Source organism: Mytilus californianus, unplaced genomic scaffold (assembly GCF_021869535.1).
Source record: "Mytilus californianus isolate M0D057914Y unplaced genomic scaffold, xbMytCali1.0.p SCAF_13, whole genome shotgun sequence".
In the NCBI taxonomy this organism is placed as follows: Eukaryota; Metazoa; Mollusca; class Bivalvia; order Mytilida; family Mytilidae; genus Mytilus; species Mytilus californianus.
The window spans coordinates 46,402,312-46,428,580 of NW_026262615.1; the positions used below are offsets into that span (position 1 = coordinate 46,402,312).

The 26,269-nt window shown below is 32.6% G+C and overlaps 3 protein-coding genes across 4 annotated transcripts in view; all 3 read right to left on the reverse strand.

Moving 5' to 3' along the window:
- Window positions 1–3,187, reverse strand: part of LOC127723769 (LDL receptor repeat-containing protein egg-1-like) — a 31,479-nt gene extending 28,292 nt beyond the window's left edge. The window contains exons 1-2 of the mRNA XM_052230518.1: window positions 3,063–3,187; window positions 2,154–2,374 (exon numbers count right to left, since the gene is read on the reverse strand). Coding sequence (XP_052086478.1) covers window positions 2,154–2,374; window positions 3,063–3,087 — 246 coding nt within the window. The 5' untranslated portion in view covers window positions 3,088–3,187. The remainder of the gene's footprint in view (window positions 1–2,153; window positions 2,375–3,062) is intronic.
- Window positions 1–26,269, reverse strand: part of LOC127723767 (uncharacterized) — a 285,079-nt gene that overhangs the window by 101,910 nt on the left and 156,900 nt on the right. The gene's annotated exons all lie outside the window — the stretch shown is intronic.
- On the reverse strand, window positions 15,125–25,549 carry LOC127723770 (atrial natriuretic peptide-converting enzyme-like). The gene is made up of 5 exons (XM_052230519.1): window positions 25,446–25,549; window positions 23,534–23,600; window positions 19,890–20,009; window positions 16,616–16,735; window positions 15,125–15,405 (listed from the first exon to the last, which is right to left on the reverse strand). The coding sequence occupies exons 2-5, from the start codon at window positions 23,592–23,594 to the stop codon at window positions 15,341–15,343; spliced, it is 366 nt and encodes a 121-aa protein (XP_052086479.1). The 5' UTR covers window positions 23,595–23,600; window positions 25,446–25,549; the 3' UTR covers window positions 15,125–15,340.

Consider the following 26,269-nt stretch of genomic DNA (forward strand, 5'->3'; position numbering starts at 1 on the left):
AGAAAAGAAAACGTCGACAAGAAGAGGGCATCGTAGATTCCCATGGGAAAGCAGCAATAATTTCAAATATACTCTGCCATTATATTTATTGGTAGATCTTGGCTTGCTTATTACTTTTTGCATTTTAGATTTTACATTTATCTATTAAAGATTTTAAGTTATTATGCAAATCGCAAAAAAAACCAAACTAATGGTGAAAATCGTCATCGATAAACCTTTTCTAAAGGGTTACCAATTACATTGTATCACTGTAATTAGATCTTTAATTAGATATAAGAAGATGTGGTATGAGTGCCAATGAGACAACTCTCCATCCAACTCAAAATTTATAAAAGTAAACCATTATAAGTCAAAGTACGGTCTTCAACACGGAGCCTTGGCTCACACCGAACAGCAAGCTATAAAGGGCCCCAAAATTTACTAGTGTAATACCATTCAAACGAGAAAACCAACGGTCTAATCTATATAAAGAAAAAACGAGAAACGAGGAACACTTATGAACCACATCAACAAACGACAACTACTGAACATCAGATTCCTGACTTAGGACAGGTGCAAACAAATGCAACGGGGTTAAACGTTTTAATGGTACCAAACCTTCACCCTTATCTGAAACAATAGTGTAACATCACAACATAGAAAAACACACTATAAGATATCAATTGAAATGGCTTAACTCAATCAAAAGACATATTAACACCAGTGAACATACAGTACTTGCAACCTTAGGCATTACTGTTTGACGTGAACTTTACTGATCGGTGAATGATCGGTGACGGATGTTTGACTGATCGATGACTGATCGGTGATCGATGACCCATAAAATCCGTCAGATACGTCAAATAAGCTATGTGAGAGTTACCTTGACAACGGTCAGCGACCGATCAGTAAAGTAATTATATCCGCGGATCGGACAGATACCCAGACAACATGAGTATGTTGGCCCAACATTGGCACAACGTTTATCATTGGATTGGCCCATCGTTGTATTTTAACGTTGGCCCAACGTATAAGTGCAAAGTGGGCCTACGTTGGCCCAACATGATGGCTTCATGTTGGGCAACGTTGTACGGTTATATGCAATACATAGAGCCAACGTTGGCCCATTGTATGAAAAACAGAATCTGTATTTGTGTATTACCCATTGTTGTTACTGTCCTTGTTTTTTTTCATGAACTTTGCCTCTTTAATTTCATTTATTGTGTGACATTTCTTTGACAATGTTTGATGGATCGACCAAATAAACTCTGTGTCATTTAGTCACTTGTAAAGAGTTGTCTCATTAGCAATCATACCACATCTTTTTTTTTCATATCAATTTCTTTATTTCTGTAACAGCACAAATGACGTATGGCTTATGGTAAGTTGCTCATACAAATAATTTTTTATTAGATGTAATTTTAGTTGTATTGGTTCCAGATCCAGATTGAAAATTAAATAATTCTTTCAAGCACAACCATTATAAAATATATGAATTGAGGGAAAACACTGATGTCGATATAGGGCCTTGTAAAGCTTGCTATATGCAATGTGGGTTTTTTCATTGTTGAAGGCCATACGGTTATCGATAGTTGATAGTGTCATTTGGTCTCCTTTAGGTAGTAGTCTCATTCTCAATCAAACTAATCTTTTTTATTTTCATGATTTTTTATTTTCATGAAATTTCATGCATGTTCAGGACGATAAGTGGTTTGAAATACAGAAAATATTCATTCTAAGCATAAGTATTGGTTACTTTATAAATGATAATCGGTGTTAAATTGAACGTGAATAATTTTGTTTTCAGAACTTAGTTGACAATACTTATTCATGACCAAAAGAAGAGGCTAAAACTTGTTAACTATTCAGATTCAAAAATACCCATTGGAAGTTATCTAATATTTCGAATAAAAAAACTTTTCTGAAAAATAACACTGTTATTCCCCTGGAAAACGAAAAGGTGCCTTAAGAATCGTCCATGCATAGTCAGGATAGATTTGGTTCAAATGTACAAATAAATAAAAGAAGAAGATTTTGTGATTAAATATCTAAGATGATGTATGCATGGATTAACAAGAGCTGATGTGGCCTATAAAGCCGGGGGAGGAGAAAAAAAATCATAACATTTCAAAATTTCTGCATAAATGTCGGAAATTGAAAAGAGAGTTACTGACCAAGCGGTTCTTTGTAGTGTCGACCTTCAAGGCATTTTCAACTCCTTCTAGCTGCAACATCGTTTTGATTGGAAGCACTGTGAGTTCATTATCGTAATTATCCTCTGCATCCACTGTTTGTTGCACATCAACTTTCTTTACTATTTGGAGGAGAAGAGACGTATTGTAATGAACCTGGGTTTTGATTTGCTCTAAGCTCTTTAGGGTTTTGATTGCAAATTCTGAAAATGAAATAAAAATAAACAAACATGAATTGACATCACTTTGTAAAAGAAAAAAATGAAAATATCAAATATTCATTAAACTAGAGAGCGAGGGGAAAGTAGTCATTTAACCCGGCCAATAGAATGTTCTCCGTTTACAACTTTATTTCTAGAAAATCCATAGCTACATGTACTTGGGGACAGGACAAATTGTTTTTAGTCCTCTCTCTTTTTGTCCCGAAATCCGTATTTTTTTCTGTCATTTTCAATTATTTATGCGTATTTATATTATATGAACATGAAAATACTAGAAATAACTTGTATTTGCTATTTACTATCCACAACAGTCACTGATGTGTTATGTTATATAACATATCAGTGACTACTGTGGATAGTAAACTTGGAATTCATCATGTTGATAGTAAATGCAAATAATTATTTCTAGTATATTTATGTTCATGTAATATGTATAGATAAAAGGCGTAAATAATTGACACTAAAAGGGGGGCTTAAAAAAACCATTCGGTCCTCTTGTACCTTGGTTATGTGGTTTTCTCTTGAACAGACATACACGCAGATCGATATTTATTCCCAGCCTTCTAAATGGTGTATTTACAAAATGAGTGGTTAACCATTATATTTGAGAGGAAAACATAATATATTCGATTATGATATGAATGATTTTAAGCCAAAATATATTATTTACCTGAAGTCTTTGATTGTATATTCATGATATTTGCGACGGTTGAAATCAAATCACGAGATGTTGATGGTCTATCTATTTGATTCTGTGGCGGCGTTGGACAGAATGATCTTTCAGGCGTGGTGTTGGTAGTGGTGTTAATTCACAGTCATGGAGTCGTTTTTTTTAGATTGCAACTTGCCGGGAGACTTCCTTGATGATCTCCTTGGTAATTGTGACTGAGTGACCGATGATCCTGTATGATTGCAAATGATACAACTATCCACTAAAGTTCAAATGAAGTGGATGTAAGCCGTTATATGCAACTGTACGGCAATTCTACTCAAATTAAACTTTTGTAAAGGTTAGGACCGCACCCATCTGTTATTATCGTGTTTAGCTTAATAGAGTGTCACTAAAAAAAAGTGAAATAATAATATTTTTTTGTCTATTTTTGATGGATAGTTCTGTTTGTTCTCTGACAACTGATGCGTTTAATTGCACTTTGGTATATTTCTGCTATGCACTTGTTATTGTTCGTGTACTTATACATGTTATAACTCATTAGTTTTTTAACATTTGGCTCTGAGCGTCTTGAAGTTGACGCCGATAGAACGGACAGGCGCATACAATTTACAAAGTGATATTTGATTTTTGTTTATCTTCGATTTTCAGTTATAAAGGTTTCGATTGAAAAGGTCATGAATCATGTATTCAATTAGAAAAACTTTATAATTAGGCTGCACGATATTTATTCCCTTTCAATCAGTAGACCGGTAACTAATATAATGCAGTATTCTCTATACTACAGACGACAGACACACAAATGACACCCTTTTCTGCCACTGACAGCACACCAACAACAACTTTTTGTACGCATGGCAGAAAAATAAAACTCAAACGCACATTCAAATTTGCCGACAGCCCGTCGTACGTGATGGACGCCAGATATAATTGTATATAATATATAATCGTGACATATCATCAAATAAAACATATAAATCAGTAATCAATTGGCATTTTCATTCACCAATCATATCATTATGTACAAAACACAGCAAAATATCAAAATATTGGCAGCTGTACGTTAAATAAATTACCCCTCATTGATAGCCAAGGCCGACCAGGAAAAATCGTATTACGGAAACCTGTATCCGAATCAATGCTCGAGCCTATCTCAGGATAATGACGTCGGACCTCGTCGGTTCAAACAGTTAACGAAAAGCAAAAATATTAGTCTAACAATAGATATATAAACATCATTTAAAATAATGGAGTTTACTCGGTCAATACGACGGCTAGAAGTGAAGTTACCACACAAAAAAAAACCTTATATATGACCACAATTCAGCCCCCTCATTGGATAGATTTACATCGGCCTACCGAAAATTAACGATTCCATACCGAGAATACAACATTTTCCCGCTATACTGATCGAAACGCGGGAAAATATTAGTATTATCTATACTACAGACGACAGACACACAAATGACACCCTTTTCTGCCACTGACAGCACACCAACAACAACTTTTTGTACGCATGGCAGAAAAATAAAACTCAAACGCAAATTCAAATTTGCCGACAGCCCGTCGTACGTGATAGAAAATCAAAGAAAAGAGTAATCTATAGGCCTAATACCTTAGATATCTTCAAACGTTTCTCAGTGGAATCTACTATGTAACCGTCTTTACTGGAGTCAGACCTCCATCTGCCGTGCTTCTTTAAGCATCTGTCACTAACATCAGCGTTAGCCGCCATCGTGGCCCCACCGGATCTGAATGAATGAAGACCTATGTTTCCGTCTGGACAAATTGTCCGGATTCTCTTAAGAATTGACTTTCAGCCGCCGTGTAACTTAGTTTTTTATCTTTTGTTATGAGCTTGCATGTATTACGAGATCTATAAATAGGCCGAAACAAATAAAAGTTTTGCTGACCAGAATCGCCAAAACCTGCTAACCTAGTGTACCTTATAAACATTGTGTAAGGACAAGCAGATGAAATACCCCTAGAAATCAGGACTTCAGAACTTTGTCTATATTGGTCGGTTTTACTTTTTTGAATGCACAAAATTAAATGAGACTCGTGTACTTTAACATCACAAAAACGTAAGGAACTGACCTCATCATATCTGAGAAATCCTGAAAAACTCAAAATCATCATTGCCAAATCCCTTATAACAAGTAAATCTGAAGAATCTTTAAACATGTCAAAAAGTTCAATTAAAGTTTCAGGAGTAATTGGATCTTTCTTTTCTGTCTTTTTTGATGCTACTCTTTTAGAAGCTTCAAGAATCGATGTTACGAAAGTGTTTGTTGTAGGATCGTTTAGACCATTTATCTCATGTGCCCATTTAATACCATATACTGCGTTAGAAACAGGGTGACAAGTTGAATTATTGTTCAATAAATGTGTTAAATACAGTGCAACATGAACTGGCTGAGCTGGCAAAGATTTGTGACCTTGCAAAGTAATGAAACGTTCCCACCGTTTATATGAATTAAAATATGATTTAACGGTATTGTCACTTTTAGAGTTGATCAACAGTTCGAACATCTTCGGATAAAGCTCTTACATATAACTGCCAACTTCTATCCCACTGTCCTGGACGGTCTCCTCCACTGTACGGTCTAATTTAACCCCTGTCAAAATAAATAACGTCATAAGTATATTGAAAACTAAAATTCTATTCTCATAGCAATTAATCTAAATTTTAAGCGCTGTTGTCCAAATACTCCGCACTGACCTCTGCCTCTTTTAGTCAGATTTTCCCCTTGAAAAAACTTGCTATCAACTATGAAATCCTTAAAATTTCCAAGCCGATCCACCAACATGGGCCAAAATGGTGCCGATGTCCATTCCGGGATGACTAAAGTGCCATTACATTTTTTATACTAATCTTATTTATTACCTTTGGAATCAAACTTGGTGGTGGAACTACCCAATTATTATGTCCACCCCATTCTACTGTAAACGAGTCTATCCCAGCAGTCCCGGGGCACCAAAACCCTTTAATTAAATTGCTTGCACTTGGCATTGTAATCATGCGCAAACCTATCTATATCATGTGGACCCCAAACATGTTTAAGGTACAGAAAAACCTCATCTTGTATTTCCCAGTCATCACAATCTGTTGCCCTACTTAAAGTATCTGCATACTGGTTTGTTTCTCGTGGTATCCAAACCAAGTCAACTTAATTGCAGAGTTCATCAACGAACAAAGCGATTTTGTGCAAAACCATCTTCCTGCTACCAATATTAAGTATATGTGTGATATTCAGGTTATCTGTGAACACTCTGATAATCTTACCAGTGAGAATATTGACAAAATTTATCAATATTCATTTTACAGCCTCGAGCACTCTCCAGGTCGAACTTTCGGACTGTTCCGTCAACGACCAACTACCAAACATTTCCAAAGGTTCGTCCTCTGAACCAGTACCAGATGCATCGCTGAACACATAATAATCTTGTTTTTCATTATAAGACAACTGATTTAACCGAGATCCTATCTCGTTAAAGCTTTTAGCTTTATGTTCCCAAAAAATGCATTCCTTCAATGCGTCCGTACTAACTAGTACTTGGGCGTTCCAACTTGCCCTTTGTAATATACATTGATACAAATACCTTGTTCTTAAACGTGCCTGATCTCCTAATACAGGCTGCATTGATATGATCTGTCCTACAATACTTGCAATGAATTTCACCCGGAAAAGCCTAATCCCGTAGTGAAATTGTGTCCGGAAACTTCTAAAATTTTTAAAAGCTTTTCTATTCTTTTTTCGCTAATTCTTATAACCCCTTCTGTCATATCCCAATGAAAACCCAACCATTCTAAACTTTGAATAGGGGCCCAATTGCACCTCTCTGTTGCAAGAACAAAACCAAATTTCTCCAAATCAGAGTGAATTTTTTCGCTCGCTAACATAGCCTCTTTCATGTTTTTGCCCCCGCCGAGGCCATCGTCTAGATACATGACGATTTTTAAACCTGTACTTCTCCAATATTTGATAACCTCCCTGACTACCTTTGTAAAAATATATCCGCTAGTTGACAACCCTAAAGGCAAAACATTATACACATAATATTCATGCTCCCATTTGAAACCTAAATATGTAGTGTCTGCTTCAAAAATACTAATGTGATGGTATGCGCTTTTTAAATCGTAAGAGAATACAAAATCTCCTTTATCGTATAGTAGTCTAGCAGTTTTTGCATCTTCGTATTTGTGTTTAAATTTAACGACATGTGGATTGATATGTCTTGCATCTAATACTAATCTGAGTTTTGAACCTCTATTATGAGCTACAGTTAGAGGATTAACTACATATGGCTTAAGAGACACTCGAGTAATACATCCTTTTTCCAGCAGTTTTTCAATCTCGCTCTTTACAAAATCGGGATTGTCTCGTGCCGATTTGTTATTTTGTAATTCAACCATGCATGGAATGGTACTGAAAGGAATTTTATACCCTTTTGCTATAATGTCTATTACAAAATCCGTGGCACCTATTTTCTTCCATTCGCTTAAGCTCTCTTTTAAATGACCTACACCTGTACCGTTATTTTTTACTATAGTAGTAGTATGTGTATTGCTCATTGACTGGACATCACGTGATGTCTGTGTTATTGAATTTACATTACTCATTGAATAGAGTTCACCCGATGCTAGATCGGTCTCTGGGTGTGTATTCAGTTTTACGTTATCGATTTTACATATAGTAGTATCAATACTTATCTTGTGTTTTTGCTCTGCAGCAGACTTTGGACAATTCCTAATCCAGTGCCCGTACTCATTACAATGAAAGCATCTACCGGGTCGTACATCAGACCTGGATCCACCACTAACGTTCACCGGGATCGAATTTGCTGCTTTTGCTGGGGCCTGTTGTGTGTATGGCACGCTCTTGCGGTCTGGGCGTCTTTAACTTTTCCTTCTTCAGCTTGCTTTCTGCTCTATTTTGCGCTTTATACATCTTCTTTTCGTCCTCTGAATCTTCTGCGAGTGGGTTAGTTACGTATTCATCTACCACGCGCCATCCCGCGTCTGATGAATCGGCAAGTTTTATCAGCTTTTGTCGATTTTTAATCAAGTCCATACCTTCAGAAATTTTTCTCTTGGCACTGTTAATGTTTGACTGCGTCAAGTTGTCGGTTTCGAATTCGGCGTGTGCTTCTCTAATTTTAACGAACACTTTCTGGTTGTGCTTGTGTTGCTCCTCATTCCCCCTCTTTCGAAATTTGTAATTGTCGGTTAGTGATTCGTCCATTCTTGCTATTTGAGTATCTGACAGCACTTTCTGGTTGTCTTGTATCCTCTTTTGGAAACCCTCCAGACGTGAATCCAGTAACTTCGTCATGTTGTTCAACAACTGGTCCTGCGTAGATTGAACGGCATTTTTTACCTCTGTCTGAATAACTTGCTGTAAATTGGCGTCCATAAGTTTACTCGGTCAATACGACGGCTAGAAGTGAAATTACCACACAACAAAAAAAAACACCTTATATATGACCACAACTCAGCCCCCTCATTGGATAGATTTACATCGGCCTACCGAAAATTAACGATTCCATACCGAGAATACAACATTTTCCCGCTATACTGATCGAAACGCGGGAAAATATTAATATTCAATATTGGTTTAAATCGTGTACTACAAACCTGTTCGTACATTTTTTTTATTGTTATTCAAAGCAAAATAAGTATCTCAGATACCTGGGACGATCTCACTACACAAAAGATCTCTTTTGTTTACTAATTGTACCTCGAACTTATTAACCCGATATAGGTCTTTAACTTGCAGGTTTATTTACTAAAAGTCAATCGGGTATGACTAATTAGAAACACCCTTTTAGAATCGGGGGGTCCAACATAGGATCAGGTAAAAAATGACTTATCATTGTGTACAATATATATATATTTATTGAGAAACTACCACTTTACATCGGGAGCAAAAACCAACGGGGTATTAATGTTTGCGTCATACAAACCAAACATACAAAAAAACATCTCTATAATTAAAAATTTTAATATATTCGTAAAAGTATTTCTTTTAAAATCCAAATTTGACAATAAACATTTATAAAAGTGAATAAAAGAAACCGTAAAAGTACATTGCAATAGTTGTATCTTGAACATTATTAAAAGACTACACATATATAACGTGTGCACGCAAATCAAATTTCTTGTTAGGGGGTCTAAATATAGCACAAACAACATTTCCAAAAGACCAAAAAAATGAAAAAGTATATTTTAACAAAACGCATTTGACTAACAGGTTGAACGACTGATGTTCTTAAACCCTGCTGACTGCCATTGACGATTGCCAAATAAACGGATCACCGATGTAATAAATCGATCTTAATTTTAAATTTAATACTAAACAGAAAACAATAAACTTGCGGAAAAGATGGTATACAGCAAACAATAAGTGCAAAGGTTTTTGTACACCATATCCGGATTTCGACAATTAATGTCTCTTCAGTGATGTTAGGAATCGAAACGGTATTTGGAAAGCCATACAATTTACCTCAATTTAGGATAGACTCTTGAATTTTGAGGAGTCAAAATAGGATGAACGGATCATATATATATATATATAAATATAAATATATATTTAGACTTTTTCTAAAAAATACATATTCACATAAACTTGACACACTTTCAAACTTTCCTACATTTAAATTAATTTAGACATTAACATGCAACAACTCATTGCGAGCTTTAATGACTGAGGTCAGATATTGTTTGCCCATTTCATCAACCTTTTTTTTCCGATATCATCACCGAACAAAAAAGCGATGTCGCCGATAATAAATTGAAGTTTATTAAAGCGAGGCAACTCTGAGAAAAACACGCCGGTTCCTGCATTAAGAAGGAAATTGTGCAAATCTGAAAGGAAACGTTTTCGAATATCAATATATGCCTGGCTTTCCAACAATACAGGTAAAACGGATTCTTCAATATAACATGTTTGACATGCATTACTATCTTTCAATGTCATGCGGAATAAAATAGCATCCAATGGAAGACAGTTCGTTCTAGCCAGAAATTTGAGACGAGAGGCCCAAAAATCTTTGCATTTGATAAATATGATTGCCGAGCTTGTGTGACATAAAATGAACGGTAATCACCGAGGCTTTGCTTTTCTAGGATTTCAGACTTCAGCTTATTACGAGCATCTGTACCAAAAAACTTATTAAATGTTTTTATATTAAGGTGTCCATGTATGTAATGGTCTAGTCCATTGGACTTGAATACGTCATTTATATGATTAAAATATTCATTTTTTGATAAGTTAAGTTCGGTTAAAATCATTATGCAATATCTTGTACAGGGTAGAGAATCAAACCTAGCAAAATAAGTGATCCTTTGACGGTCGATATAATTTGTTAAGGGATTCCTATCCTAACTCCGATAACAAAAGCATTTTGGAAAGTTCATTTTAGAGTTTATTAAAACTTTTGAGACTTTGTACTGCCAGCTGTCTAGCATTTCGGTTCCGGATATTGACGTAGGGTACCATACACCAAAAGCATGAGCAATAGATGGACGAATAACTGAAATCCATAAAGCACAGTTAAAATTAAACCAATTAAAATCGCCATGTTCTCCTAAGACATCAAATATGTATAACAAGAAGTTTTGTCGCAGAACATTGATTGGTCAGATGTAAATGAGGTATGTATAGGGTTTTGATTTCCTCGATTTTAAAATAGAAAATCGTTATATTGAAAAGTTGGAATTCAAAATTATAAATTTACCCCTTACTTTCATAAAACTATTCTATGGTCTTATCTGAATGCTAATTATAACAAATAAATAATTAAATAATTTAATGCCATTTAATCAGTCCGTTTTGGATGCAATGAGGTAACTGTTATTTGTCTATATCAGTCTGAGTACTGTTTGACTATCATTTGTGTTGAATATATTTAGACTCGAACAATTTAGGGAAATTAGGCTTCTGTAAGTGTTTTTGTATGTACTTGTCTTATGTTTTTGACGGTTTGTGAGTCAGTAAAAGTTCAATCATTAATTTGATATTAACGTTAAAAGACCTCCTCACAAAAAGAGCTGTTCAAATCCCCTCTCCGTTCTGGCTCGGGGATCTCAACATCACTTTTTGTCTTTTAATATCAGTATTAACTTATGATTGAGCTTTTACTATTACTTAAAAAAGTATTGTGTTTTAATTTATAAACTCTATGTAAAGATACGTAGGTTCTTTTTGATCAAGAAGAAATATGATTAACATTGCAAAGCTTCATTATAACATTGAAAAGCTGAGTCCGGGTCACCTGATACCTCATGACATACTCCAAGTATGGTTTATGAAATAGATAATTCTCTTTCACGCTATGGTTAATGTTAGAATTTAAAGCACAAAGTGAAAGTTCTCTGTTGACAATCTCATCCAAATGATGATAACATAAAAATCGAAGACAATAAGCAATTACAAAAGGGGGTATATCGTCCTTGTCAACCTTCGACTGTAGTTCTGCTTGTATGAATAATGATTGATCCATGTATTTAACACAGTCTACTGTAGCTATTTTCATCTTTGCATTCAGGGTTATTGAGTTATGTACACGTTGTCCAAATTTATTATTGTATTCTTCATTATAATTACCACAGCCTATATATACCATATCAGGTGAACTTCTTAATAGAACATAATCCGTTAGTCTCAGTGAAACATTGTAATGTCCAGTCATATAATAAAATGACGAACATAAAAATACTAGAAATAACTTGTATTTGCTATTTACTATCCACAGCAGTCACTGATGTGTTATGTTATATAACATATCAGTGACTACTGTGGATAGTAAACTTGGAATTCATCATGTTGATAGTAAATGCAAATAATTATTTCTAGTATATTTATGTTCATGTAATATGTATAGATAAAAGGCGTAAATAATTGACACTGACAGAAAAGAACAGATTGTAGGGAAAAAAGGGGGGCTTAAAAAAACCATTCGGTCCCCTTGTACCTTGGTTATGTGGTTTTCTCTTGAACAGACATACATGCAGATCGATACTTATTCCCAGCCTACTAAATGGTGTATTTACAAAATGAGTGGTTAACCATTATATTTGAGAGGAAAACATAATATATCCGATTATGATATGAATGATTTTAAGCCAAAATATCTTATTTACCTGAAGTCTTTGATTGTATATTCATGATATTTGCGACGGTTGAAATCAAATCACGAGATGTTGATGGTCTATCTATTTGATTCTGTGGCGGCGTTGGACAGGATGATCTTTCAGGCGTCGGTGGTGTTGGTAGTGGTGGTAATTCACAGTCATGGAGTCGGTTTTTTTTACATTGCTTCTTGCCGGGAGACTTCCTTGGTGATCTGCTTGGTAATTGTGACTGAGTGACTGATGATCCTGATGAGGATTTCTTTGGACGTTTTCTAGGCGATGTTCTAGGTTTATCTTAATTTGTACTTGATTTTCTTGGAGATTCATGTGAATTGGAACTGATTTCACCATCACTTTCTTGGTAATCATATTTTGGATTAGGCCTACAAGATAAGAAAAAATATTCATACCGTAAAGTTTTAATGAGTCTGACTAGAATCATTGATTACATTTTTACTTATAAGCAGTGGACTATATTAACGTATTCAGAAAATTACTAGTAGTCATGAGGAACCATGAATAGTAAAGTAATCGATAGTTCCTAAATTGAAAAATATATTCTTTCTCAAAATTTATAAGCAACTGTACAATTGGTAATATTCACATCTATTGGCTTCTTATGATTAAAATAAGATTAGAAATTCGCGTGAATACACCAAACATCAAATAATTTATAAAGTAATTATATACTCTTTAAATGTTGGTAATATAATGTTTTATGGTTAAATAGTTTTGTCATGACAATACTATAGTTTTACAAATGCTTTTCTTATGTTGGAGACTACTATTTGAAGTCTGGTTCATATCCATGACAAACAACAAAGAAAATTATCTTCGTATGAAATTCCTGGGGTTATATGTCTCATCAATTTGAAATAACCTATGTCGTTAAAAACACATTTGTATATCCGGTTTCAAGATCATTTTGATGATGACTTTTTTTATGACAGTTAAATATAATCATGATATGACTTTTGTACGTACAACATATATTAACAGTGTTCTCTAATAAAAATTATCAAAGTTGTCGTATATCAGATTTCAAATACTATCCTCTGACTGGACACTAAAGTCTGTAGTATGATACTTATATCTTATGTAACAAGAAGATCAGTGTCATGTTATCTGTGAATAGTTTACGATCTCTTTAAAATCATACTCAGTTAAAATAAAGTAGATTCAAATAATACACATTATTTATCAACATGATAATGCTTTTGATGAAATTGGAAAATTTCTTCTTTCGTCTTTTTTTTATAGCTGTTCATATTGATGTTTGTTTAGTTATTTAAAAAAAACAATAATCACATATATACATTTATTTCCTCATTTTTGCATCAAACTGTTGTTTTTTTTCATTTAAAACTAACAGTTGTCTTTTTTCAAATGCTTGCAGTTTCGCTTACCAACATGTTGTTGATAGTGAAAAATTACAAGTACACATGTTCTAAGCATTATTAAGGTTTGACTTTCGAACAAAATGGTGTTAGGGCTATGCCTTTCTATTTAAAACAAGTCTTTAACTTCGACTTCCAGACATGTTGAGTTGAATTGAAAATACATTTTTCATAATAATAATAACAGTTTAAGATATATCAACCAGAATAGCTATATAATCTGTAAATTTACCGATTGTATCTTTTTCCCAAGTGTGTTATTTGAATTAGCATTGCGGGTGATACATAAATAACAAGAGACACTTACCCTGTCGAAGCACCCAGTCTCGATCCTTCTGGAGTTCGTTCGATTTCTTCAGTTTTTGTTTGAGACCTTGATTGAATCTTTTGAATTTCTTAGGTTTTCGGAAGCGGTATAGATGTTCCTGTGTTCGTTTAAAAAACTCCCGTCCTGTTTGTCCCACATATTGTTTACCACACTTTGGCTTCGTTCATGTAACCAGATAAATGAGGCTTTGGGTTTTTCATGTAATGTCACAGGAAAAGGAAAGCGAAAAAGCTCTCCCGTTCACTGTTGACCTTACAGTATTATCAGAAGATAATCTAGATCAGGTTTGTCATTTTTTGGCATTGCACGGAAATATTTGTGGATATCCACGTGCATTTTTATTTAATAATCTGGCTGCAGCAGCATTGCCACCTTTGACACAATTATAAAAAGTGCTAAATTTAGATGGGGAATTTCGATTGACGGCGGATTGACATGCATTTTCTTATGTAGTAAATGGTGAATTGAATCCGGTTCTATAGTTAGCTAAACCTTTCACTTGTATGAGAGTAGCATAACATTCCTTATAACATACTTGACTATGCGTCGCTAAACAGTAATAAACACGAATGTTTTTTTACGTTTTTACTCTTAAGAATATGTGTATGTACTGATTAGTATTTAAGTCTGAGAAAACATTATTTGTATATTACATGTAGTTCTAATTGGCCCTGAACTAGCTTTCAGTAACTGAGATTTCTCTCAGATCGGTACTTAGTACTTGTTTAGTGATTTTGTAAGTGGTATATGCTTCGTGTCGAGAATTTGCAAAATGAAAATAAAATTGCATTGTAGGTCATTGATGTTCTTCCCCTTTGTACTTTATTTAATCTATTCAACTGTTTGTTATTTGTGCACAACTGACCAGGCATTTGTAGGCAACACGCGCCATTTGAATCCTGGTATCTGAAATGAGTTTATTGAATATTTTTTAAATATACATTTATATATATAAAGACCTAAAAAGTGCACAGAACAACACCAATAGTATAAAACACGAAAAAGCATTATGAAAGTTAATTATCTATAAATATTTCGGATCATTCCTGTGGATAAATTAAGAAATTGTTTTAAGTAAACACATATTCCATCAGCCTCTAGCTAAAGTAAAAAAAAGGAGTTTTTTGTTCATGTAAATGGAACATCAATGAAATCTTTTTACTAAGTACATACGGATCACATTAAATATCTGCCATTGACACAAATTAAGTAACACGTTTATTCACCAGATACATATATTTATTAAATTATACGTTGATTTTTATCTTTTTTAAGAAATACTGCTACTTATTCAATATATTTAACATACTAAGTTCAATGAATTCTAAGAATAATATTGGTTTTTTTTTCTATTTAATAGGTATAATATCAATAATTTGCAGAAGTTAAAGCTTGCAGCATCCAATTGTCTCAATCTTCAATTTTGTAATCTTCGTTCCATTTTGCGATAATCCAAGAAATCACTAAAAGATCTTTTAGTTTCTGAAAAGAAAAGATCACAATATAATGGTACACCGTTAAAAATACGATTAGACGTAGTCCTCCTTAAACTATGAAGTAACAATTATGAAACATGCAAGGTGATATAAAAATATTCTTAGATTGAGTACAACTTTAAGTAAAAAGAAATTTGGAAATCTATTTTGAGATTATTTTGTAAAGTTCCATTAACATGTCTTGTTATAACGTAACTGTCTGAGTTGAAATAGAATCAGATGACATGTTTTAATTATATCATTCAAATCATAAATTGAACATTTGTAATATTGTTAATATACACATGATACAGTACTCGTTCAAAAATGAGTCTTATTGGAACAATTCTCTTTAATCTATACACATTTTTAAATTTTAAGAAAACAAACTTGAACTCATTTCCTTATCGATCTGGATGAAAGATTTATGATTTAACTTATGTAAGTTTTTTCTCATATTTTGTTTATTTTACTTTTTCCAAATTCACACATTAACTTAATTTTCTGAAGTCAGGAGTTGATTTAGGTATTACGATAATGTATATAGTGATATAAAACAGTTTACAATTACAATAACGTTCAAATTTAAATTTGAAAATGTATTTTCCATAAGAAACCTCAATTTTATTTAATCAGCTTGAAAAAAAAAATTGAAAAGAACTAAGGTCAGAATGTTTCTTTGAGAAATAATTGCATTTATTACTTTTAAATGAAATACTGTATTATGATTGTACAGGAAAAGTATGTTCATGTTATGACATTAAGACACTAGTATATGAATAAAAAAACTATAGAGGTACCATTGCATTAAGTTAAAAAGTTACGTTAATGATTGATAAAATAGGACAAGCAAATTGCAATTATATTATTATGGTACTTCAAGATTTATTTGTTTCACAATACTTTTATAAAGATCAACCTACTAGTATGTATCTATCTCAATTAACACAAATGTCAATAAATCATTGTACAATCGTGATTTCTATATGAAAAATAATTAGAAAAACCGTAAATTTATTAAAAACAACCAATCAAAGTTAATTAATTCGGCAATGTGTTTTGGATTGTAATATGCAATGTATAGTACATAGTGTTGTCATGCACATTTTACTATTATGTCATATTGTGCCTTGAAATGTATGATACAGGTAATACACGTTTTACATTTTGTACTAAATCTACAAACAATGTATGTGGTATACTGTTTCATCCTTTACCTTTGCAATCATCCTCATCAGACCGATCACGGCAATCATAGTCTCCATCACACACAAACCTGTGAAACACGCATTGAATACCATCTTTGCATTTTACAAATCCTCCAGTACATTTGGTTACTGTCAGAAGAAAACATTATATACCAGTATTTAATTTTAGAGGTCAAATATTCACAGTTTCTATACTAGCAATTCGAAACAAAGTTACATGTAGTATGACTATTTCGACTGTTATGTAATCAAGCAAAAATGTTCAATACAAGGATTTTGTAATGCAAAAGATACAAGAGGAAAGCAACATCTTTTTAAATGTTTTATTTTTTGTAATACATATTCTTACACTTTTCCTTAACTATTTTTCGCTTTTTAAAGATTTTAAAATCAAGCAAAAATACAGATAAAAATGATCAGGTCAATCGTTTTAAATGATATGAGAAAAAAAATGTTCTACTGGATAATTCTCACTTGCTTATCAATCATTTTATGTCTCTCTTCTACAAAGATCAGTATGAATAATTTATAGTTAGCTTGAAAAGACCAAGATATGACAAAATATAAAACAAGTATAAATAGAAAGGAACAGCCTAATTCCTACTCTAACAATAAACAAGAAATACAGACCTTTTGATTCTCCCTTTTTAAATATAACAGGCTTTCAATGTGCCTCGACAGGCGCGTTTGTTGACCCAATAAGTCTTATTAGTGGCATTTGTATCAATAGCCTGGCATCTTGACCCAATCTAATACTTTGTCGATAGGGCCAGGAGTAATACAATCCACGTGACCAACTATCAGCGCTAAACAGGACTGAATTACTGCGCATGTGCATGTTGTATAAGCAAGGAATATATTGATCGCATCGTTAATTAACAGTTGATTCACGATGTTTATCAATAACGTTTGCATTATACGTGCTAAATTTTTCGAAATTTGCATTTCATATGAAATGAAAAATAATTTTTAATGAATTCGTGACAATATAAATATTTCCCGCCATGTGTCAACAAATGACGCTATCCAACGATGCATCATTCTAACATCCAATTGTCGAAACCATGTCGTTGTTTTTCGCCTGGCTTTACTGTCGAGTAGTGAGCCAGGATCCAGGGCTATTGTATCAACAGTTTGAAAGTCAAATCAAATACGAAGTAAAAAATGGTTAATACAGACACAAGCGAAATGTTCCGCTTGCAGCAAGGCAAAATTATGTATAAACATTTTCAAAGGTTATTCATCATATCAGTAGGCAAACATTCACTATTTTATATATAAAAATGTGAATATGCTATGTTTATCAAATTTCGATATTATGAAACCTTATGTATGAAACAAATGTAACCTAGAAATATATGATTCTGTATTATATTTAATAAAAGTAAAAACTGTTAATAGATATAAGAAGATATGGTATGAGTGCCAAGGAGACAAATCTCCATCTAAGTCACAATTTGTAAAAGTAAATCATTATAGGTCAAAGTACCGTATTCAACACGGAGCATTGGCTCACACCGAATAGCAAGCTATAAAGGGCCCAAAATATGACTAGTGTAAAACCATTCAAACGGAAGAGCCAACGGTCTAATCTAAAAACAAAACGAGAAACGAAAAACTTGTAAACCACACCAACACACGACAACCACTTAGCATCAGGCTTAGTACATGTGTAAATAACTGCAACAGGTTTAAACGTTGAATAAGTACCAACCTTCACCCTTTCCTGAAACAAGAGTGTGACATCAGAACAAAGAAAGACACACTATATTGTTTTACTGAAAATGAAATAACTCAAACAAAAGACATATTAACACAAGTGAAACCTGAACGAAAAACATTTTCTATGAGACAATGTAAATACAAAATCAATAGAATAAGGGGTGAGATTTCAGAAAGACAACCATAACCTTGAATAAAATGCCACCGAATAGAATAATGTGCACAGGTAAATGAAAATAAGTTCGTTGTAAGGTATATAGTAATGGAGAACGGAAATGTATTTTAGAAAATAAATAATTATGTTGTTCATAGTACAAGAACAGAAGTGAAAATGTATAGTCATACCAAACACTTATCAAATCTGGTATATATTAGAATAGAGAGACGAGATATTACAATAAAACATTAAACATTAAATAACATAAGAGCATTTAAAATTGTATTTACAGGTCAAATTAACAAGAAAGTACGATTTGAGAGAACTATCATTTACTGAAACCTAGTTAAAAGCCGAAAACAATTAATAATACAAAATCATGCATCAGAGACTAAAATCAACTTAAACACATCCCAGGGATTTACTTACTTAACGTCATGGACCGTCAAAGAAGACATGACTTGTACAATTCCAAAAACAAAGTATCAATAGGCAGTAGAATAGTTAGGAGTTAACCTCTATATAGAAAAAAATGAACGAGGATGTGTATTTATATATCCGGTTTGAAAAAAATACAAATTTAGTTATGTTTTAATTTGCTGATGACAACATCGATATTTGTGCCAATGTAAACTATATTCAAAGATCCAATTACAACATTGGTAAGATAAACTTTACTAATATGTTTGTTTAAATGTTCGAACATATCTACATGTGGTTTATATTTGCAAAAGTCCAGATCCTCATCTGATTCATCTGGACAATCATTGTATTCTTTACACACGTCAACAATAGGAACACAATGAAGATTATCCTAACATTAAACAAGTACTTTCCGACATTTGACTGCTGTAAGAAATAAAAATCCTCCAATTAAAATGTTTAATTTTATTTCATTTATATGTTTAAATGTTCGAACATATCTACATGTGCTTTATATTTGCAAAAGTCCAGATCTTCATCTGATTTATATTCGGAGTTTAGTGTGACGTCCATTTTCACTGAACTAGAACACAATTTTATCTAAAGGCCAGCTGAGGACCACCTATTGGTACGGAACTTTCTCGCTGCGTTCAAGACTCATTGGTGGCCTTCGGCTGTTATCTGCTCTTTGTTCGGGTTGTTGTCTTTTTGACATATTCCCCATTTCCATTCTCTATTTTATTTTCTAATAAGTCTTACGTGTCAGATGAACAATTCAAACATTTGTTTGCACAACAGTTCCATATTGCTAGAATAAAACTTTCAAAACATTTGCAATAGACATGTACTTACAAAAAATGACAGATTCTGTTATCAAAACACAGTAAGTTGTTTCTGGGATATTAAACAATCAGTTAAACTTTGGGCGTCAGGGGTATACAATTGCAAACAATTTATCTAGTATACTATTTCATCATTTACCTTTGCAATCATCTTCATCAGATTTATCACCGCAATCATAGCCTCCATCACACAGGAACTTGTGATACACACATTCAATACCATCCTTGCATTTTACATATCTGTCGTTACATGTTGTTGCTGTAAGAGGAATATCTATTCATGTATATTTAAAGGTCAGTTGTCACAATGTGTGCACTTTTGATCACTTTTAATGTCATTATTACCATGTCGACGTTTTTGTGATCAAAATGTCTTGAAAAGGATAGATAAAACAACTGAGTGTATGGTTTTTGCTAAGTTAATTTTCTTTCGAGCATTTAAAACAAGTAAAAACATTCGTTTGATCGTTTCGGCGTTTATGTCATTAGCATGCTTTGATAGGGAGTATCAAATACGAACTTTTAGAATTCGTAGTTTTGAGGGGAACCACTGCTTCTTAAAATAGACCAAAGACATATGACTCCTTTGATTTTTATTTATATAAAAAAAACCAAGGTTTTAGTATACCTAAATGTAACTAAAATTAATTTTTGTACCAATTCATTTTCCAAGTTTAATGCAAGTGGTTTATTACATTTCCAACACTTAATTGTAATTAATCCATTATAATCATAAGATGTCATACACAGACATGGTAGCAATCAAAGGAAAATGCTCTCATTCAGGGATATATATTAGATTGGTATTTTACAGTACCTGCTCCCTGTTACTGTTACTAATTCAACGATGAATTAGCGGTCATCGATCAGTCAAGTTCGCGTCTGACTCGCGTCATCAATCCGTCAGACTTATGGTAAACATATTTGACTGATCGGACGGATCGGACAAATTGACCTTTCTGGCGGATTGAACCATACTACTTCATATGATGAACTCGTACAAATTACAGAATCTTAGTTTCGTTTTCATTTTCAAAATTGGTTACTATTTCTTTTCAATCCCAAAAAGTGCTAAAACAGTGTTATGGCGATAATTTTTTTTTTTTTATTTTCCGAAAATGCTCCGAAAAATGAATGAAATGATCATTATTGCAAATTACTGTGAATTATTTCAATAAAATATAGAGATGCGCAAGTTGGAGACTCGAAAAAAATGCAAACAAATTTTAAAATAAATTTTCTCTCAAAATTCATCATATACATAATATAGTTTGGGGCACAACCCAACAAAAATAATCATATCCACTGATGCTTTTAGTGTAATTAAATCTTAATGAAATGAGAGAAAAAATGCACTCCTAGCTAACGTAAAGAAGAATCTAAATATACTAATCCTTATATTATTCACATGTATTCAAATTAACTTATCAAACGTCAATTCAAACAACTGATTGCTATGAACTATGCATTATTTTTGACAAAACGTGGAAATATTGGTATTTTAACACGTTGAAACCATTGAAATCAACAAATAATTGCATTCTTAATGGAAACAAACTAAATGTTACGTATATTTATCCTTATATTGTTATTTATATATTTTAAAAATTACTTAATATCTAAAGGCATTTATAACGTTTGGTTGCAATTGATGTTGCATTAATTCTAAAATAGAAGAAAAATATGAATTTTAAAGTAATGCGAATATCAATTTAGTATATTTTCCCTGAGATCTAGCATATTTTGATGTTTAAAAAAGTATTGAAATGAAAAAGTAGTTCATAATTTATATTAGAATAAAGAAAGTATTGCATTCGTATTAAACACCAACTAAAGTTTCAGTATTTTTCTCCTTATATTATTGAATTTTGTATAACAAAATCTTAACTTAAGGCTTTTGAAAATACTAGTTACACATTAAAAAGGTGCCAAAGATACTAGAGGGACATTCAAACTCATGATCAAAAATAAACTGATAAAGCCAGGGCTAAAAAAGAAAAAGACAAACAGACATTAAATAGTACACAAGACACAACATAGAAAACTAAATACTAAACAACACGAACCCCACCAAAAAACTGGGGGTAATCTCAGGTGCTCCGGAAGGGTAAACAGATCCTGCTTCTCATGTGGCACCCATATAACATTGCATTATGTTTTATCAAAAGAAGAAAAACGGGTACCACGAAACAATGCGAACAGCATTTTAGTTTATTTTCTCTGATATTTTTTTTAATCTTATAAAGAAAAAAAAACCGAAAACTTCAAAAAGTAAAAACACCAATAGCAGTCAATAATTTCCACTAAAATAAATTAATGATTGCATTATTACTAAACTCAAACAAAAGTGTATGCATATTTATCCTTAAAGTATTCACATTTATAACTTATCTAAAGGCATTGATTATGACTGATTGCAATTGAAAAAGATGATACATCGGTTACAAATGTTATCTAACAAAAACACATATTTATAAACGTCACAATAAAAAAAAATAATGGAAAATAAATTATAAATAAACTCATCATAGATGCCTGGAATGAAATTTTGTATTTGCTCCAGACGCGCGTTTCGTCTACAAACGAATCATCAGTGACGCTCGAATAAAAACAGATAAGTTTATTTTCCCTTTTACTGGCACATATATACAATGTATATACATGTACATTAAATCGGCTGAGTGTTATTTTCATTTGATAAGGGGAAACCATGATTCAGATTGTACTATCCGTTGTCTATCAGAATAATTTCAATTACAAATAGTCTAACATGAAGCATGCATTTATTTTGTATTTACATTGTGTCATAGGTCAAATGTATTTGTTCAGTGTATGTTCAATGGTGTTAATATGTCCTTTGATTGAGTTAAGCTATTTCAGTTGATATTTTATAGTGTGTCTTTCTATGTTGTGATGTTACACTATTGCTACAGAAAAAGGGTGAAGGTTTGGTACCATTAAAACGTTTAAACCCGCTGCATTTGTTTGCACCTGTCCTAAGTCAGGAATCTGATGTTCAGTAGTTGTCGTTTGTTGATGTGGTTCATAAGTTTTCTCGTTTCTCGTTTTTTATATAGTTTAGACCGTTGGTTTTCCGGTTTGAATGGTTTTACGATAGTAATTTTTTGGGGCCGTTTATAGCTTACTGTTCGGTGTGAGGCAAGGCTCCATGTTGAAGACCGTACTGTGACCTATGATGGTTTACTTTTATAAATTTTGACTTGGATGGAGAGTTGTCTCATTGGCACTCATACCACATATTCTTATATCTATTGTATGTATTTTTGGTCTTTTGTTGGGCAATGTATGACAAATATATGTTGAAAAACCTCGCTAGTAATTATAAATTATGTAATTCATTGACCGGTCCCGACATGTGTAACTTCAAGGCATATTTTAGCGGCGATCAATGTCTTTTAAAATTACTGCACTTTTCTTGTATCCCTGGTGCTTTCGACTGGAGAGACGTCGTACACAAGCATCGCACAAGTTGGCACTCCGAGGCAAGAAGATGAACTGTGGTTTATTTTTATCAATAGTACCGCTTAAGTCGACGTTAGGGGCCGTCTTGACCTTGTTGTAGGGTATGAATGATTCGTTCATTGTTGAAGACCCTACATCAACTATCAAAATGAAGAACAGGAATAATAGCCCTGTTCATTGATAATTTTCTATGTTTTCTATGTATTGTGTGCGATTTTGTCCCAAGTACATTTACTTTATATCCTTTCATTTTCTATTAAATATAAAGGAATTTTAGTTTTTATCAATTCACTAACTCACCTGATGTAGAAAACAATGTGCAGACTCCATATACAAAGAGGGTCAACAGAAGATACTTCATTTTGTCCTGTAGTAATACATGGAAGATTAAATAAGCACTGTCAAAAGTATCATATCATTTGTAAAATAAATGCGATTTAAATACAATCCCTTATCTTTATTTTGTTTCGTAGTGTTCTTTGTATTTATCTTTGTAAATATTTAACCTGTACAGTTAAGTTTTTGTTTGGTAAAATTCTTTTAGCGTGGCTCGGCATTTATGCATCCTGTCATTATTTTGTTGTGGTATGGTTATTTTATAGTATGCCTATCCATCAATTTTGCTAATGTGCTTTGTCTCAAGAGTGTATATATGCTATTTTTGTTGTTGTTTACATAGTTGCTTTTAATTAAGATTATAACATAATGTTGAACGCTGTACTAAATTTTTTGACATTTAAAATATTACGACTGTTTGTTTTGCAATCACATTGTTGTAAACATAATGCAACTGCATGCAACTGCCATACAAGTGAGAGGCTTAACGAGCTTTTAAAGGTATAATCCACCATTTCATACATAGGAAAATGCCTGTAATAATTCAGGAATATGACAATTGTTTTCCAGGAGTATTCCTTCTCTTTCCGGAGCAGCTAAGATCACTCTGGTTTAAGTAGGGTTTATGTTGCTCTGTGTTTTATTATATGAACTTTTTTTTTGTTTTTATTGCAATGGCGTTGTTAGTTTGTCTTTGCCTTATACACCTTATCGCTAATTGTCCAATCCGGAAAAAGACAGTCATTTAGACAACTTCCTGTTTGGGTTACCAGGCCTTGAACAGGTAAACAACAAAGGTCATCAGTAACGAGCTGAGGGAGGGAAAAATTTAGAAAGCGATCAATACGAAACTTTGATAGATTATGATCCATTTTTTCGAAACTCAAGTTATAGTAAAAAATTATTTTGTTTGAAGTATTTACGATGTTTTAAACAGATCTCATTAAAAAGTATCATGCATGATGCATTGTTTAAACAGGGCCCCAGATAGCTTCAACTGGATAAAAAAGTTGTGTAATTTTAGAACTTATCCGGAATGGAATAAATAGCGATTAGGTGTATTGTCAACAAGTGTTGTTGGTATCTTCCTCCTATGAAGCGGATTCCAAAACTTCTCATTTATTCAAATCTTTTAATTTATTCGAAAATTTCTTCACCAATCAATTTATTTACTTGTTTAAAATTTTCACCGCTTATATCAATATAAAACGTGGATATCTATTTCTTTTTCGTCATTCAATTAAATGCCTTTCTTTCCTTTTTGTATATGGTGGTAAATATAGCGGTGTAATCAGCAGGGAAATCTAGGATACACTGACATTTCATAAGTAGTGAAATTCTAGTCTATCTTGTTCGGTTTATGAAGAATTGTTCTAAAGAAAAACTACTTATTAAAGACTTTGCAGATCATGCATTCGGCTTGCTTGCCATGTTGGGATAATTCGTTTGTTTAAAACTAATTTTGTTTTTAAGCAGAAATTCAAACAGGGATAATACTTTTGAAGTTCGAGACAATATTTAGTAGTTACTTTCCTTTCCGTCATATTTTGGATTAAATGATGTTTCAAACTTTGTGTTATTTAATAAACTTTTTAAGTTTCCCAATCATTTATTTATTTGTATTTTATTTTATATTTTATTCAAAGGAACTTTAATTGTATTTAATGTTGCTTGCCGTGTTTTTTTCTTTTTTCAATACGACCAAACATATAGATCAGAGAGAATACTTACAATTCCTGTACGGAATCTCCTATAATTGCCATTATATATCAAGAGTAATCATAGATTTAGTAATTCTAAATTCAACAGTTCACAAATTTAGTACCGGAATATTCTAATCCAGTCACGGAAAATATTGAAAATTTTACATGCTTACCCAAGAGAGGTCTGTTCATAAAATGATTATGAGAGGCTATTATCCCATGAATTTGTAAGACTCCAAAAGTACTTATAATATCTAATCATAGAGACATTACGAAGTTCGAGATTATTTTTTAAATTACTGTCACATTTTTTGTATTTCATTTTAATAGATCATTAACATTTCTAAATTGGTATTTACGTGTAAAGGTTATATCACGATTTTCCTTTTGGATGAGCCTAATTATAATCATTTTATAAAATTAGTATATATTGCTACAATTTTAAGAATGATTACCAGAGTAGGTAATCATATATAATTAGACACCGGAAAGACTTGAAATTGTTTTTTTCCGTTTCGGCACATTTCAAAATTGATGAACTCTGTGTATATTCGGTTTTTGTAAAAGTTCACATATAATTTGTTACAATTATTGAAATTTAGATATAAAAAATTTCGAACTCCAAAGGAAAATTTAAAACGAAAAGACCTTTATTAAATGGCCAAATCACAAGCTCAAACACACTGAATGAATGGTAAATTTATTGTCATATTACAGACTTTGCACAGGCATTTCCTTATTTAGAAAATTAAACCTGGTTTTATATATAGCTTAACCTTTCAACTGTCAGCAGTCGCATTGAATATCAATATATTGACAATAATGTGTGAGCAAAACAAACAGTTTAAACAGGTAAAAAAACATGCCACATTCAGAAAGTTATATACGCAGTTATTTCGGGGACTTTTAAAGTTGTCTTCTAAATACGTTATCTAACTTGTTTGAACATTGTAATTTACAGCCTTTACTAATTGTTATTTGTATAAAAATATATAAA